This window comes from Penicillium argentinense, assembly GCF_028826775.1.
Source record: "Penicillium argentinense strain IBT 30761 chromosome Unknown utg000002l_segment0_segment0, whole genome shotgun sequence".
In the NCBI taxonomy this organism is placed as follows: Eukaryota; Fungi; Ascomycota; class Eurotiomycetes; order Eurotiales; family Aspergillaceae; genus Penicillium; species Penicillium argentinense.
In genome coordinates, this window is record NW_026622661.1 from 2,302,106 (window position 1) to 2,317,252 (window position 15,147).

Here is a 15,147-nt window from a genome sequence, read left to right on the forward strand (position 1 = left end):
AGCTACCAAATAGTACTATCGTTCAATGCCAACTCTCTTCAGACTCTCTTCAATGCTCAGTAGATATTTCAGTCCACTCATCGTCTTTGATATTTTGAAAATTCATCAACTCGTTCGGCCCTCCAAATCGGTCCTGCGTAGAATTCCAGTCTCGATCGACTGCGGTCTCGGGTCTCCAGCGCACCACGTCTTTCACGTTTTTCGACAGCTTCCCCTCCAGGGCATCCGAGATGAACCCTCCGATAGTCGGCATCTGCATAGCTCCGTTGCCAGAGCCACCGACAGCTACCAGCAGAGATGGATGATCAGGGTGTCGATCAATCAAAAAAGCGCGATCGGGGGTATCAGCATCCCAGCATATCCGAGCAAAAGCGAAGGGCCGCCCGGCAAGATGTGGCATCGTATCCCGCAAGAATTCTCTCGCTCGAGCTTCGGCCTCGAGGGGAATCTGCTCTCGTGCAAATGGAATACTCCTTTCCTCCCTGGGTATCTGGAGTCTGGAATAAAATTGCAGTAGCCAGGATGCTCGTCGCAGATCTTGAGCTCGTGCTTGTCTTCGTCAGGCTCCATGAAGAACCCTTTGGCGATGTTGAAAAGGACGGGCAGATTTCGGTACTGTTGGGCTTCCTCTGGTGTCATGCGAATATGACTCAGTGTCCAGGCAGTAGGTCGAAGCTGTTTCTTGAAGTCCAGTAACCGATCACTGCCCGCACCAGCCGCGAGAATGGTATGGTCTGCGCGATGCACTGTTTGATCGGCGGTTTGGGCTCCGATTACATCCTCGTTCTCGTAAACCAGGGCCACAACGCTGCCTTGTGGCGTACCCGTGATAAACTTGACTCCTAAACGTTGTGCCTCTGCGTATGAAGACATCATCGCTTTCCTAGCGTGGATCCAGCCTGCTCCTTTCCGGTTGAACCAGCCCTTCCACCCTGGAAAGTCACCGGTGAGAACGCCTGGGGGCATAGTTTTGCGAAAGTCTTCTGCAGTTTTGAGGGCTGTGAAGTCTCCTTCGTAGACGTCTATTTCTTCCTCCTTGACGTGCTCGATCAGCTCAGGTGCGCTTGCAGAGAAGATGAAGCCCGTCTCGTGGAAGTAAGGCTTGAACACAGGGTCCTCAGTCCAACCGCCTAGAGCAGCACGAGTAAAAGTGGCAAAGGCGACACTTTTCGCATCAATTTTATGTCCTGAAACTTGTCAGAATCCTATCGGGGACTTAATCAGGTCTCATCAGATCATACCCTTCAGCTCCTTGTGCTCCATAATTTTATTGACATCGTTCCCGGCAGCAATTGGCGATGGTACCGGATGAGGGTCCAGCACTGTAACATTTGTATACCCTCTCCGCGCTAAATGCAGAGCAGTCGAGCAGCCCCAGGTACCTGCGCCGACGATCAAAATGGAAGATGAGGGGCTCAGCGGCGGCGTCATCGCGATAGATATTCGGTCGGATGGTCGTGATTATCGCGAAAACAGCTCAGGCCTCGGCATGGCCCTGTCATTGAGCTCGCTCTTATAGACAATAGTGGGACTAGGAGTCAATAGGGCAGGCTTGTCGCGTGCGTCAGCGAGCGTCGCGTGGACCTTCCGGTGGTTGCGGCCCCTCAAAACCTGGGGAAGCTTCTCCGCACTGCCTATCAGCATCCCTGCTCGCGCTATTCTCCTTTTGGCGGGGAGAGACACATGCCAACCATTAGGACCATCGATCCTCGCCGCTCGGAACCTATGTTTTCTCTTTCCCCTCATGGGCTACCACATCTATTCCGAAGACAGTGCGATGATCGCAAGCCAGTCGATTAGTGCCCACCAATCGGCTGAAACACCTGTTGACATCGCTTGAGATACGATCGAGGACAAGGCCCAAGATGATTCTTGCCGAGCAGGATATAAAGAGCCATTGTAGCCCAGGGTAGTATTTTCGTCGATCCAAGCTGGAAAAAACCATGGCTCCTTCAGATGATCAAATCGATGTCCCTGGGACTGTTTATCTGGTTGACAGTACGTTTGGAGTGTACTTGTTTACCCTCTTTATACGTGTGCTAATTCATGTCACGCAGCTTCGCATGCCTTGACCGATGCCTCCCATGCTAGAAAACAGGACATCGTGCTCCTTCCGCCCCCCTCCCAATCACTCGCAGACCCTCTGGTAAGACAAAGTTTATCAGCCATGGGAGACCGATGAGACTCACAAGCTTCTTTCAGAATTGGTCCCTCACAAAGAAGTACTGGTCACTATTCCTAATATCGATGTACGCATGCGTCTTTTCGTTCGGCGAAAACAACTGGGGGGCTAGCTGGACTTTGATCTCTGAAGAAACCGGCGTTACTCTGACCAACATGAACGGAGGTTCTGCCGTCAACTATCTCCTGCTTGGTTTCTTCAACATCATTTGGATCCCGTCGGTGATGAAGTTCGGCCGGAAGATTGTTTACATTCTGAGTTTGCTTCTTCTAACTGGTGGTTCCGTGTGGGGTAAGTACTACACGGGAACTGCGCAGTACTACATCATGCTTTCAATTCAAGGTATCGGTACTGCGGCATACCAGGCCTTGATCCAGCTTACTGTCAGTTTCCAATTCCCCTCACTCCCCCCAAAAGCGATACAGTATGCTAACTCGATACTAGATCTTTGATATGTTCTTCACGCATGAACGTGGTCGTATGGTTGCATTTTACATCTTTTTCCAGCAGCTTGGCTCTATTCTAGGGCTCATTCTGGGTGGATATATATCCGACGGTATCGGCTGGCGTTGGAGCTCACCGATTGTGGCAATGGCCTGCGTGAGTTACCCATCCCTTTTTCGGTTGTCTCTTTTATTGACCATAATTCCAGGGTGTCTTGATCCTGCTGTTCATCTTTACCTTCGACGACTCCATGTTCCCCAGATATCGCTTCAATAGCCTCCTTTCTGGAAATCATAGCCAAGACAAGAGCGACCCCGAGAAAGGACCGACAGTCTCCGATACCACCAATGTTAGTCTTGGCGAAGACATCCCTCCCCGAACCTACCTCCAAAAAGTTGCCTTAGTCCATCGTTTTGACGATGACAAGACAACATGGTTCCAATACTTCCGGCGCCCTTTCTACCTCTTCGCATTCCCAAACATCGTCCTCGCCGGTATCCAATTTGCCTTTGGCTGCACGGCAGGCATCGTGTCTTTTAACACCATCTCGGAAATCATGACCGAGGCACCTTACAATTGGAGTGCTGGCTCCACGGGTCTGATATTCCTTTCCGCCCTTATTGGCAACTTCCTCGGTATGGGAGTTGGATCCTTGTCTGACTGGGTGGTACTTGTCCTCGCGCGCCGGAACAAGGGATATAAGGAGCCAGAGATGCGTGTGTGGACATATATTTTCCCGTTGATATTCGGCGCGGTCGGGTATTTCACATATGGATGGGCTGCTACGAATGGGTCTCATTGGATGGCTATCGCGGTGGCTTTGTGCTGTCTGATCGCCCAGCAGGTGTCTATTACCAGTATGGCGACAGCATATGCAATGGAGTGCTTTGATGGGGTATGTTCGCTTTTTCGTTCCCCATGATCGGCTTAAGGCTGTTCTGACCATTGCTACAGATATCTGGCGAACTTGTCGTCGTCCTCGCTATCTGCTCGTCTACCATCAACTTCGCCATTTCATATTCCGTACAGCCATTCATCGAAGCTGCAGGGTTTGGCTGGAGCTTTACGTTCTATGGGATTCTGGCAGTCCTTTCTGTCTTCATGGGTATTCCTATGATCATTTGGGGAAAGTCATGGCGCCGGAAATGCAAGCCTCGGTATATGAAGTTTTTGGCGGAGACTGGACGTGTCGGGCAGGCCCCTTAATCTTATTTCGTTAGAATGCCACGCTCACTAGTACGTGGTTGCAGGCGAAAACAGTGTTGTGATGCAATATTCCTTTGTGATTCACCCTTCGTGCGATATTCGATGTACAGTACCGGAGAGTAGTATAGCTCCGAGATTAGATTCGTCGCTTTCCACCATCTTATGCTTTTCTCCGAACTTATCCGTCTGTTCCTCTGCTTATTTGATTGAGCTTCTATTATGGGAGGGACCAGGCTAATACCTGCTCATTCACTGTTTCTTAGTCTACAAATCTTAGACGAAAATTTGGCTGCCCAGACGCGACCGTAGAAGGCGGTGAAGGCCACTGAAACCACTGACATTTTCAGATGAATGAAATCAATCTGCAATCACAAGGAATTGACGAAAATACCATAAAGTCAGCATTATACTCGTAATGTTTATTCGTACTGTATTAAGCTTCAAAATCGACGAATTGAGTTTTATGGAGCGTGGCTCATAGAGCTAAACATGAGACTGAAAGGGCATTGGTCGGCTCTGTGGCCAAGTGGTACGGCGCGAGACTCCTACGGATTTTCTGCCAAAAGCGGTAACCCGATATCTCGAGACCCTGGGTTCGATCCCCAGCAGAGTCGTTTTTTTGGTAAGTATAGATTCTGAGTTCGATCTCTTTTTTTTTTTTTTTTTTTTTTTTTTTTTTTTTTTGATTTCGAGAACGAAGTTAAGTTGCGCTGGGCCGACAAAGTTTTATTTGAGTTGTGGCAGCCTGGGCGTTGCAGCAGCTGACCTTACCGCCGAATATGTGATGTGATCGTTTAAATATTTGTGCATTTATTTAGGATTCTTTAGTTGTCACCTTTCCATTGAAAAGAAAACTTAGAAATGAGTCTATTGAGCTATGTTCATGTAAACGGTGTCCTCGCAAGTGAGAGCAGAGGGGTTGGGGAGATTATGTACGTACTAATTGCGGCCAGTGCCATCGCCTCAGCCTCACTTGACTCCCACGTAACCAACGACATCGGGCAGCGCAAGTGTCCAGGGGAAACTCCGCCATGTTGAGGCAAGATTGCGTCCACGCTTCCCACTTAATATCTTTTATCACTATCATCCACGCGACATCTTGTGAAAAATACTTATCACCATCGCTCGAAGGAGGGTCATTGCTGATAGTTAGCCCTTAAACACAGCCTCTATGTCTGGCCTCGTAGCCCTTGGCGTCGCAGACATACTCGCGCGGCTGAGAACGTGGGGGCTGTTTACATCGAAGGCAGCGATTGACACGTCACAAAATGTAACAGCCTGTCAATAGAATGGCTTCTTCCTGTGGGCTGTTTCATTCTTCAGCCCTATAGTAGATCAAATGTGGCGTACAGTAGGACGCATACCTGGCGAGGCATCCAGGCTCAGCGGATAATGGCTTGATTTGAAGTTTTTACATTGTATGTAGTATTTGCATTGTTTATCAAGTTTGCTCAAGCCTTGACTTCATACTAGGTCGAAGCCTGTATGATGGCTCAACTGAGCAGGCGAATGAAGGTGGTGTTTGCTATATATACGGGCAGCGAGGTTACTGGTAGGAAACAAAGTAGGGGCTCCATGGTTGTATTCGTGGCTCGTCAGAAGAAATACCCAGAAGGTAAAATGGCATACTGCCAGAGACAAGTCAAGAAAGCTTCAGCGATGGGATTACCGTACATCACCGAAGTTATGAGAAAGCAGCATGTCTCATAAGTTGTATGGAAAAAAGGGTCAGGGCACCTTAGGAGAAAAACTTCTGGGCAGCCTTCTTGTCCTTGGCCTCACGGTCCTTGACAATTTTCTTCACCTTGGCGATCTCGTTGGTAATCGCGGCATCACCGGGAGCGAACTTCAGGGCGGCCTCCAGATCCTTGAGAGCATTGTCTTCCTCCTTCTGACCGACGTAGGCCAGAGCCCGACGGTAGAGAGCCTTGGCCCGGTCGGCGTCCTTAGCCTGGGCCTCGTCCGCAACCTGCAGAGCGTAACCAGCCCATTCCTTGGCCTTGTAGTAACGACCAAGCTTGTTGCCGAGGAGAGACGAGTTAGAGTGGAGAGTGAAACGGAGAGACTTCAGCTGCTGGGCAAGCTCTTTGGGGTCGTTCTCAGCCGGCTCTGGGAATTCGTTGAGGTAGCGCAGACCCTTCTGGTACTTCTCCAGACCAACATCGAGGTCACCAGCCTTGAAAGCAGTGTTGCCAAAACCCTTGAGGTCGGAGGCAATCTTGAAAGCAAGGGGCGCAGTCAGCTCCTCACCCTGGTGGTCCTCAGGGTAGTCTTCGTAAGGGTCGCCGGTGGCGTCCTGGACGCGCTTGCTCGCATTCTCGTAGTCCTCGCCGGAAAGCTGACCACACTCGATCACCTTCACGTCGACCTCGGGCTTGTCGGACTGGGTTCGCAGGTTCTCGATCTTGCGGACGACGCTCTTGCCGTTGATCACCTCACCGAAAACAACGTGCTTGCCGTCAAGGTGGGGAGTGGGAACGGTGGTGACAAAGAACTGACTTCCGTTGGTGCCGGGGCCGGAGTTGGCCATGGAAAGCAGGAAAGGTCGGTCATGCTTGAGGTCGAAGTTCTCGTCGGCGAACTTCTCGCCGTAGATCGACTCGCCGCCGGTACCGTTGAACGCAGTGAAGTCACCACCCTGGATCATGAACTGCTTGATCACTCGGTGGAAAATAGAGCCTGTGTAGAGTGGAAATTAGTCACTGTCGCATCGCATCGCATCGCGCTGCGGCGATCGCGAGTTTGGCGGGGTCCAACATACCCTTGTAAGTCAATGGCTTGCCCTGGGTACCGGTACCCTTCTCGCCAGTGCAGAGAGCACGGAAGTTGTCTGCGGTCTTGGGAACGACTATTAATGACGGCGATTAGTTGGGGTTTCTTTCAAGCATTGCAGTCGGGGGAGTCCGCGGCATACCATCATCGAACTGCGAAAGAGAACAAACGTTAGCGGAGGAGCTTTCGGAAATCATAAAAGGGAAAAGTGAGGACTCACAAGCTCAAAGGTAATACGGCCAGCCTTCTGGTCGCCGATCTGAATGTCAAAAAAGACACGGGATCGCTCTGGCGAGAACAAAGTCAGCAACCGTCAATTCCTGCAATGCGCGGGCCGATCAGCGGACCCCGCAGTGGGATACGTACTCTGAGTGTCCGCCATGGTGGATAGAAAGGCGAATGGAGAGGATGGAGAAAGGTGTGGAGGAGTACTTGGAAGCAAGGGCGAGGCGAGCTTGGAGTGAGAGGGGAGAACTCGCAGAGTGGGGGAAGGCGGCACTTGAAGGTGGTAAAGGCTGTGGTTCAGGAAGCTTCCACGCCCCCAAAATACATGCAGGGTATCTATACACGACAACTTTTCTATGTACAAATGCGCCAACCCCGCCAATGCGCCCTAATATTTATAGCAAGTGATCCCGTACTATTATTTCTTTCGCTTTTATTGCAGCAACTCCGGGGGAATTCTGAACTCAAAGGTCGTCCCAGTCGATCCTTCCCCGCCATCCTTTTCTTTCGGTTGGTCCTTCTTCGCCTCGTCCTTGGGCTCTTTTTTGGGAAGATTCGTGTTGATCTCAATGGTGACCTGTATTTTATGTCAGTGAGAAATCCCAGGCGGCGCGAGGAAGAGCCAGGAAGGCAAAGTATGTACCGCCGCGTCTTCACTGCGGTAATCGACACCCACCGGCCCATCATTCTTCAGCTCGACATCCATCATCGCCTGGAAGACGCCATTCTTGACCCGATCCGCCTTGTAGGAATCCCGCATTTTATTGTAGAAGTGGTCGTAGACACGGCGCGCGGTCATCGCATCGGCAGCGTCGTGAAAATCGGGTTTGTTGCCCTTCTTCATCTTGCCGTAGAGCGTAAATTGCGAAACTAGGAATTGAGACTGGGTCAGCACAATGAACGGGGTATGCGTATTTGGCTCGGACATACCACACAGCACTTCGCCCTCAATATCTTGCACGTTTCGTTTCCACTGGGAATATGTCGTCAGCACGGGCCAAATGGCTACCGAAGCCAGGCGCATCATGATCTCACTTGACTGCCATTCTCGTCTGGCCAGAACTTGGCTTTCAAGACCTTGTTGACCATATTCTCTGCCTCCTTCTCGGTATCTTCTTTTCCAACGCCAGCGAAGACTAGCAGCCCCTTGCCAATGGAGGAGATTAACTCTTCATCAACAGTGACCGAGGCAGACTTGACCCTTTGAATGATGACTAGATGGGGATGAGTTAGCTTCGCTTGGTGACAATGACAGCACAAAAAACATGGCCAGACAGAGCAGACATACGTTTCATTCTGTAAGGACGCTCTGCGCAAAAACTGTGCGAGTAGCGAAATTAGCAATGGTGTTGAATGGACTTGGAGTCCGCGGGGGAGCTCGGCGCCACCCAGTCACCCGCTGCGGTCATCCGTCGTAGTAAGCAACCGCACGAGCTCGCCCGGAGTGCATGCAGTGATACGCCATTTGGACTGACCGCACATTCGGCAACTGGGGACCGCGGAGCCCACGCTAAATCTCACTCACCAAGCAGAGGCAGCTGTCTGTTTCGAACTTCTCGTCAAGTCCGCAGCTTCCCCTTGAGTCCCTCAGGCACTTCCGCCTCACCGCCTTCCCGAGACGGGGCAACATCTTCGCCGTGGAATGGCTGCTCTTCTCCAGCGAATTCCACCGCGGTCTCCGACCTCAAGCTGCGTGACACCCTACGCGAATCCGCTTTTCTCTCTTCTTCGATCGATTGTGCAACCGCCTGTTCTCCGGTTGCACGCGCACGCCGAACTCCGCCCCCACTCCTCCTCCACCGCAGTGGGCGCCGCCCACGCAAACCCCAACACACGATGGCGTCTCGAAAGACGCAACAAGAGATTGAGAAGACCTTCAAAAAGGTCGCCGAAGGCATCCAAACGTTCGAAGGCATCTACGAGAAGATCCGATCCGCCACAAATCCTACGCAACGTGATAAACTCGAGGAAAACTTGAAGCGCGAGATCAAGAAGCTCCAACGGTTTCGTGACCAGATCAAATCATGGGCGGCAGGCAATGAGGTGAAGGACAAGGCTCCGCTGCTGGAGCAGCGGAAGGCCATTGAGACTGTGAGACTGCCATTGAGTACACCGCCCCATCTACCAGAGTTTGTGGCTAACGCATCATCGAATAGTGCATGGAGCAGTTCAAGGCCGTCGAGAAGGAGATGAAGACCAAGGCCTACTCTAAAGAGGGTCTATCAGCAGCATCACGGCTCGACCCGAAAGAGAAAGAGAAGGTGGAGTCCTGCGATTTCCTTTCTTCGATGGTGGACGAACTGCAGCAGAAAATCGAGGCCATGGAGGCCGAAGAGGAAGTGTTACAAGCGCAGATGAAAAAGGGCAAGAAGGATACCGGCAAGGCGAATCGAATGGCCGATATCTCTCGCGTCACAGAACGGCATAAGTGGCATGTCAACAAGCTCGAATTTCTCCTCCGATCCCTTCAAAATGGCAACCTCGAAGTGGGCGCCGTGCAAGACCTCAAGGAAAGCATTAAGTACTACGTTGAGGAAGGGCATAACCCTGATTACTCTGGGGAAGACGAGACACTGTACGATGACTTGAACATTGGGGAGGATGTGGAGGCGCAATTCGGAATGGGCGCCGACGAGCCCCCGTCATCGCAAGATGCCCAGTCGATACAGGACGAGGAACCGGAGCCTAAGCCTAAGCCAAAGGCCGATGCCACCTCGACCCGTCGACCGTCTGCTCAAATGAAGTCCCCTCTCCCTGTTCTCGCGACCCTCCACCCCGCTACCTCCTCCAGTGGTGCCCCGGGCATGAAACCAGCACCACTCCCTACCCGACTGCCTGGTGAGACGTTGAAGTATGCCTCTGCGGCGGCATCTGCTGCTGCTGCTGACAAAAATGGCGTGGGTATCCTGCCCTTGCCGCCACCCCCGGGTGCCAGCCCGGCCTTCTCGCCTGTCATTCCGGCCGGCAAGGCCTCCTCTACAGCGTCGCCAAGCGTCGCATCAGTCCAGCCCGTGTCGTCGAAGGCAGCATCAACCGTGGCCACGGCTACATCGAGTGAGGAACCCGTTGCTACTACTGGGCGGTCAAAAACTCCCGGTGGCCCCGCTGTCTCGGGCACATCGTCACCCGCACCGGCCGAGAAGACGGAGAGCACCAAGGATACAGCCACCAGCAATGGCCCGACTACGAAGGAAAAGGGTGATGACGCGGAGCCAATTTACCACCTGCCACCTGGTTTGCAAGAATTGGCCCAATCTTTCGAACTGACCAAGCAGCGCTCCACGATTAATTCTACACCCGCAGTGCAGCGTTTACTCGCCACATCACTTACCACCTGTCCCGAGCCCGGTGACGCGGAAAAGCCTCGTCATTACAAGCCGCAAAATCCCTACAACACGCCCCTCTACTACCCCCAGGAGCCCCTTCCCATCTTCGACGACCCGCGGCTGTACGAAACCGGGCGGATCGACACGGACACGCTGTTCTATCTCTTCTACTACTGCCAAGGCACATATCAGCAGTATCTCGCGGCCAAGGCGCTCAAGAACCAGAGCTGGCGTTTCCACAAGCAGTATCAGACCTGGTTCCAGCGACATGAAGAGCCAAAGACGATCACCGAGGAATTCGAACAAGGCACCTACCGCTTTTTCGATTATGAGAGTACATGGTCAGTTCAACTTGCTTCCCCCCACAATGTTGGCGTGCCCTCGGACTACGTACTAAGTGCCTTGCCCAAAAGGATGAATCGACGTAAGGCGGAATTCAAGTTCGTGTACAAATACCTCGAGGATGAGCTCTGAGCGCGAAATCCACTTTACTTTCCCTCCTACTCTCCCTCTATTCATGACGTTCCGTGTATGAGTGCTATTTTCCGAATCTGAATATGTGATCGACATGTTTGCTTCCACTGTACCGAATGGGCCATGGATCTGCCCGGGGAACTCGGGCCGGGCAACACCCTTCCGATGATGATGTGTCATGGGTGCAGGCGATCCACCGCGAGCTCTGCGCATTCGGGAGTTGTTGGATTAATATGTTTGTCTTGCTACTATTGTTTCTTCCCTGGTTTTTGGGAAACCAAGTTTCCCCCCAGCCACGTCATATCCCCCCAAGTTCTTGCGGGAGGTGCTACTATTCTTGTTTCGCGGGCTTCGGGCAATGAGTACAATGAATGGGACCTCGGACGGAGTTAACTGTGTACTGTGCTATTTGTCGGGTTCCATGAATAAAGCATTCCTATGGAATTTTTTTTTTTTTTCTTTGTCTCTCGTATTTGCTGCAGACACCTCCGCCACCGGTTTTTCTACCTCCAAGAATGTACCATGTGTGCAGGAACATGGTATTAACATCCAGCCTCGATCGCTCTCGTCCCGTGGAAGGCGTCTACAAACCCCACCGTGTCTGCCTTGCAGCCATCCGGGGTAGATACAGCAGGAACCGGGCCTTCAGGTACCGCGCCGTAGTCAGGGCACCGGTTCTGGACTATTGACGTGCATGCATGTGCGACCCTGGGGTATCCTGGCTGCCAGCTGGCTGATCCTGATACAGTAATACAGTACTATTGTAGCTCAACACCCCACTACCTTGGTACTACTGTCGTAATGGAGGGATAGAAAGAGTGGAGGTGGAGTGTCTTCGCATGCGGATGGAATAGTTCCCTAGGCGATGCATCGCGATGCATCTCGTTAGGCAAACGCAACCATTCCGCGGGCAGGACAAAGTACTCGACCGCACTGGGTAGCGCGTATTCGAGCAGTGCACCGATCGGGCGAGGCTCATGCACGAGCGACCAGTGCGGTATTTTCTTCTAGAAGGCCGGGATTGTGGAAGGGGCTGTGCGTATTCAGTGCACTGTAGACCATTAGAGCCACTAGTTCTAGTAGGCTGTACGAGTTGTAGTTTGACCAATGGAAGCACTCACACATATTGCATACTAGGAAGTAGTATTATGGGTGTACCACAGTACATAGTGCCCTACGATACTGCAGTACGTGGTAGTGGAAGAGAGGCCGGCTTCCGGGCTTGGCGATCACCCTCTAGTGTAGGCGATGACGTTGGGCTTTCTCCTCGGCACCAATTTGCCGACTCAGCCTCGTGTGGGATCGTGGGATGAACTCCCAAACCACTGGGGTTGATCGATCTGTCTATTGCACCGACTGATATGACACTGTTCTTCACCAGTATCCTAGGGTACCTCACTGGCAGGTACCCTCGCCATCACTCTTGCCAGCTCACCACATGCACACTGCACACTGCACACCTGAAACGGCCTCGGACGCCAAACCTGGCCCCCTCTTGGCACGAAACCCGCTAGAAGTCTTCGAGAACAAAAAACAAGCCGCGCTAACCACTCAGCTCAGCCGCAGCGATGATCGCTTTCCCCTCCCGGGAGTCCCACCTGCAGGACTGACGCCAAGTGCACTCCAGCACCGACGCTAACGGCGCAAACTGCCCATGGTGGACGGGTCTGACCGCCCCTCCAGTCCAAGTTCCATGTCCACCGGATGTGCAGCCGCGACTACTCGAAGCGTGCAATGCAAAAGGGCCTGGTGAAAGGGTTTAGCGCTTGGGGATCTTCGGCCCTCCCTTCCCCCCTCCCCCCCCAGCCCCCTCAGCCCGCGAAGCTAGAGCAGCCAGAGCAGCCATCAAGCAGCCCCATCACCCTCGAACCGCCCGTGAGTGGCCTGTCCGTCTCTCTATCTTCCAATGGACGCCCGCCAGATACGCATGAGTGGGTTGGGCTCGGTTTGGCCTGACGCTAGAAGGTTTCTGGAATTTCTGGAATGGCTCTGGAAGCCCCTCACCCCCTCTTTCGCTCGCCCTAATGCACGAGGATCCCGCGGCCAGTTTGCAGAAATTCCCGCAATGATCCTCGAATGACGACGGTGAGGGCGGGGGGGGCTGTGTGGGTTCGTCGTCCACTCGCGGCTCCCCCAATTGCGATCGATGGTGTCCAGACCAGTCAGAGGCTCGTTTTCTCCGGGGCAGATGACTTCGTGTTGGGCCGGGGTGTCCAAGACTTGTAACTTGGCTGTACGGTAAGAGCTTTTAGGGCTGTACGGTAAGAAGTCATGGTGGAGATCCTGCATCAGGTACAGGGCCGACAGCTCTTCTGTTAAAAACACATAAGAAAGACGCTTGCGCAAGGGGAATCAGCCCGTGTTGTAACCTTTCTCATTTCACCCCATCCTCGTCCCCTCTGACATCTGACATCCTGTCGCCCCCAACCTGCCGGTCCTGATTCTGTTCCTGTTTGTGTTCTGCATCAGCACGAAGGATTCCACCAGCGTCTCACATCCCACCATGGTAGGGCCACTAGTCGCTTTCTAGAATCTTTCCGTCAATCACTCCCTTCTAACACTTTAAAACCCATAGTCCATCCCAGTTCCACTTCCCCTCTCCAAACAATCGCATATACAATTACAATCCTCCTTCTCTCCCCCCGACATGCAATCCCCCTTCAGCTATTCCGACTCGTATGCTTCATCCTACGCCTCCTCCCCCGGCGACATGGACTTTTTCTACGGGATGGGCCCGCCCCAACCTCCCATCTACGACCCCCAGTTCGACACCCAGTTCGACCTCGACCCCGCCTCCCCTTTCGTCCCAGAGACCATCCCCGAGGTCCACCCGGAGATCCACTCCTTCACCAGCTCCCCGTACATGTACTCGACCCCGCCACCGCCAGTGAAGGGTGTGCCGGTGCAGGACTTTCAGATGTACGAGGTCGCCCCGATGCCTACCAGCGTCCCCAGCCCGCCAAGCAGTACCTGCGGCAGCAGCTGCTGGAATGGCCCCGAGGAGGTTCCGATGCCCAGCTACCCCCTCACCGAGGACTCGTGCCCAGACTCGCCGTCGGCAGCCAAGTAAGTCGTCGCTGTCTATACTCGTCGCAACTGATACTAACAAGACCAGACCAACCAAGCCCTTCGCCTGCGACGCCGCCGGCTGCACCAAGTCCTTCACCCGTTTCGCCGACCTGAAACGTCACCAGTCCAGCGTGCACTACCCCGTTTTCCGCAACTGCCCCGTCGACCACTGCTCGCGCAAGGGCGGCAATGGCTTCCCGCGACAGGACCATCTCGTCGAGCACCTGCGCTCTTATCACCATCTTGACGTGCCGAAGCGACGGGCCTTTAAGCGCTCTGCCAAGGAGATGTCATAACTGATTCGACTCCTCTGAGATCTATTTCGACAGCGCTGTTGCTTCTCTTCCACAGTGTATGATTTACGACAGTTACGCCTTACTTCTCCCCTCGCATTTTTTTCGTCTTTTATAGATCGTGCTGTATAGATGGCATGCATGCTTTGTTCTCCACCTTCCACTTCCACTTCCCCTTTTACCTGTTTACACTTCCTGCCTTTTATGTTGTTACGCGATAGACGGACGGGCTTAGATGAATTCTGGCCAAATACGACTGGGACGGATCACGATTAGTACACCTTTTGATTCTCGTTTCAGGCACCAGCCCAATCCAATTACCGGATTCTGCACTCATCCAATCCCGCATAGAAAATCCTACCTATCAAAAGGAAGTGTAGCATCTACCTGTTCCACTAGTAACTTAGCTACCGACTCCGCCAGTATCGAACGACGCATCGCAGCTATTACCATTATTATTGCGGGTTCAACCTGGCAGCTCGAATCCTTAGCTCAATTACTCTGGTACGAGTAGTTGCAGCCAGGAACGATGTAACAAAGAAAATCACGCACGCAGATCCCAAAAGCAAAAATGCTTGCTCCCACCCTGAAGACCTCGCCTCAAAGGAATGGTCAAGCAGGAAGCGACGCTACCATGATCAACACGCAAATCCTTCCGATAGCTGTCCGCTACCACCTCCCTCGCTCAGACCAGCTGCCTTGTCCTCAATCTCCTACGTTAGGTAAAGAGTAACCAGATTGCTGTGAAAGAGAGCACGTAAGCCAAGCCTCCCCCCCATCCGAAGGATTGATCGTCGGCTGTATCTCCGAATTGGGCCGCGACACCCCGGTCCTGCAATCCTTCGGCGCCGACGAGTTGCGGAGGGATCCTGAGGTTGGTGGTGAGTGGTTGGGATTCCCGGGTGATGGGGGTCTGGCTGGCGGTAGATCGCTCCATCCCCGTTTTCACTCACCACAGTAGGGTATGTATGGAGTAGTAGTGTAACTTAATGTCTGCTCACCGATGGACGAATTGGTCCATACAATATGCCCGATGTGAACGAGTCGATGCGCGTATAGCGGAGTGGATTTAGGATCTACGAGGATCTACGGCTCTCAGCCGGTTTCTATTATTTGTGATTCTCAATACCTGTCACCTTATAGGCCTTTTTGGCTT

General features: G+C 52.8%; 7 protein-coding genes across 7 annotated transcripts; 3 read left to right on the forward strand and 4 right to left on the reverse strand.

Moving 5' to 3' along the window:
• Positions 1 to 49: 49 nt before the first annotated feature.
• Positions 50 to 1,431, reverse strand: N7532_001705 (NAD(P)/FAD-dependent oxidoreductase; the record flags this gene model as incomplete). The annotated part of the gene is made up of 3 exons (XM_056614199.1): positions 50 to 448; positions 472 to 1,187; positions 1,242 to 1,431. 3 exons carry the CDS (start codon positions 1,429 to 1,431, stop codon positions 50 to 52), a joined length of 1,305 nt encoding a protein of 434 aa, XP_056479240.1.
• Positions 1,432 to 1,943: 512 nt separating this feature from the next.
• Positions 1,944 to 3,832, forward strand: N7532_001706 (putative MFS transporter; the record flags this gene model as incomplete). The annotated part of the gene is made up of 6 exons (XM_056614200.1): positions 1,944 to 1,998; positions 2,058 to 2,146; positions 2,203 to 2,565; positions 2,627 to 2,782; positions 2,835 to 3,521; positions 3,581 to 3,832. The coding sequence occupies 6 exons, from the start codon at positions 1,944 to 1,946 to the stop codon at positions 3,830 to 3,832; spliced, it is 1,602 nt and encodes a 533-aa protein (XP_056479241.1).
• A 1,738-nt stretch (positions 3,833 to 5,570) lies between these two features.
• On the reverse strand, positions 5,571 to 6,986 carry N7532_001707 (uncharacterized protein; the record flags this gene model as incomplete). The annotated part of the gene is made up of 5 exons (XM_056614201.1): positions 5,571 to 6,511; positions 6,594 to 6,680; positions 6,747 to 6,756; positions 6,825 to 6,892; positions 6,971 to 6,986. The coding sequence occupies 5 exons, from the start codon at positions 6,984 to 6,986 to the stop codon at positions 5,571 to 5,573; spliced, it is 1,122 nt and encodes a 373-aa protein (XP_056479242.1).
• A 276-nt stretch (positions 6,987 to 7,262) lies between these two features.
• N7532_001708 (D-aminoacyl-tRNA deacylase) lies at positions 7,263 to 8,124 on the reverse strand (the record flags this gene model as incomplete). The annotated part of the gene is made up of 4 exons (XM_056614202.1): positions 7,263 to 7,406; positions 7,473 to 7,802; positions 7,865 to 8,043; positions 8,118 to 8,124. The coding sequence occupies 4 exons, from the start codon at positions 8,122 to 8,124 to the stop codon at positions 7,263 to 7,265; spliced, it is 660 nt and encodes a 219-aa protein (XP_056479243.1).
• Positions 8,125 to 8,665: 541 nt separating this feature from the next.
• On the forward strand, positions 8,666 to 10,629 carry N7532_001709 (CNOT2/3/5 family protein; the record flags this gene model as incomplete). The annotated part of the gene is made up of 2 exons (XM_056614203.1): positions 8,666 to 8,920; positions 8,986 to 10,629. The coding sequence occupies 2 exons, from the start codon at positions 8,666 to 8,668 to the stop codon at positions 10,627 to 10,629; spliced, it is 1,899 nt and encodes a 632-aa protein (XP_056479244.1).
• Positions 10,630 to 13,132: 2,503 nt separating this feature from the next.
• On the forward strand, positions 13,133 to 13,994 carry N7532_001710 (uncharacterized protein; the record flags this gene model as incomplete). The annotated part of the gene is made up of 3 exons (XM_056614204.1): positions 13,133 to 13,135; positions 13,205 to 13,695; positions 13,745 to 13,994. 3 exons carry the CDS (start codon positions 13,133 to 13,135, stop codon positions 13,992 to 13,994), a joined length of 744 nt encoding a protein of 247 aa, XP_056479245.1.
• A 635-nt stretch (positions 13,995 to 14,629) lies between these two features.
• N7532_001711 (uncharacterized protein) lies at positions 14,630 to 14,928 on the reverse strand (the record flags this gene model as incomplete). The annotated part of the gene is made up of 2 exons (XM_056614205.1): positions 14,630 to 14,704; positions 14,749 to 14,928. 2 exons carry the CDS (start codon positions 14,926 to 14,928, stop codon positions 14,630 to 14,632), a joined length of 255 nt encoding a protein of 84 aa, XP_056479246.1.
• Positions 14,929 to 15,147: the final 219 nt, after the last annotated feature.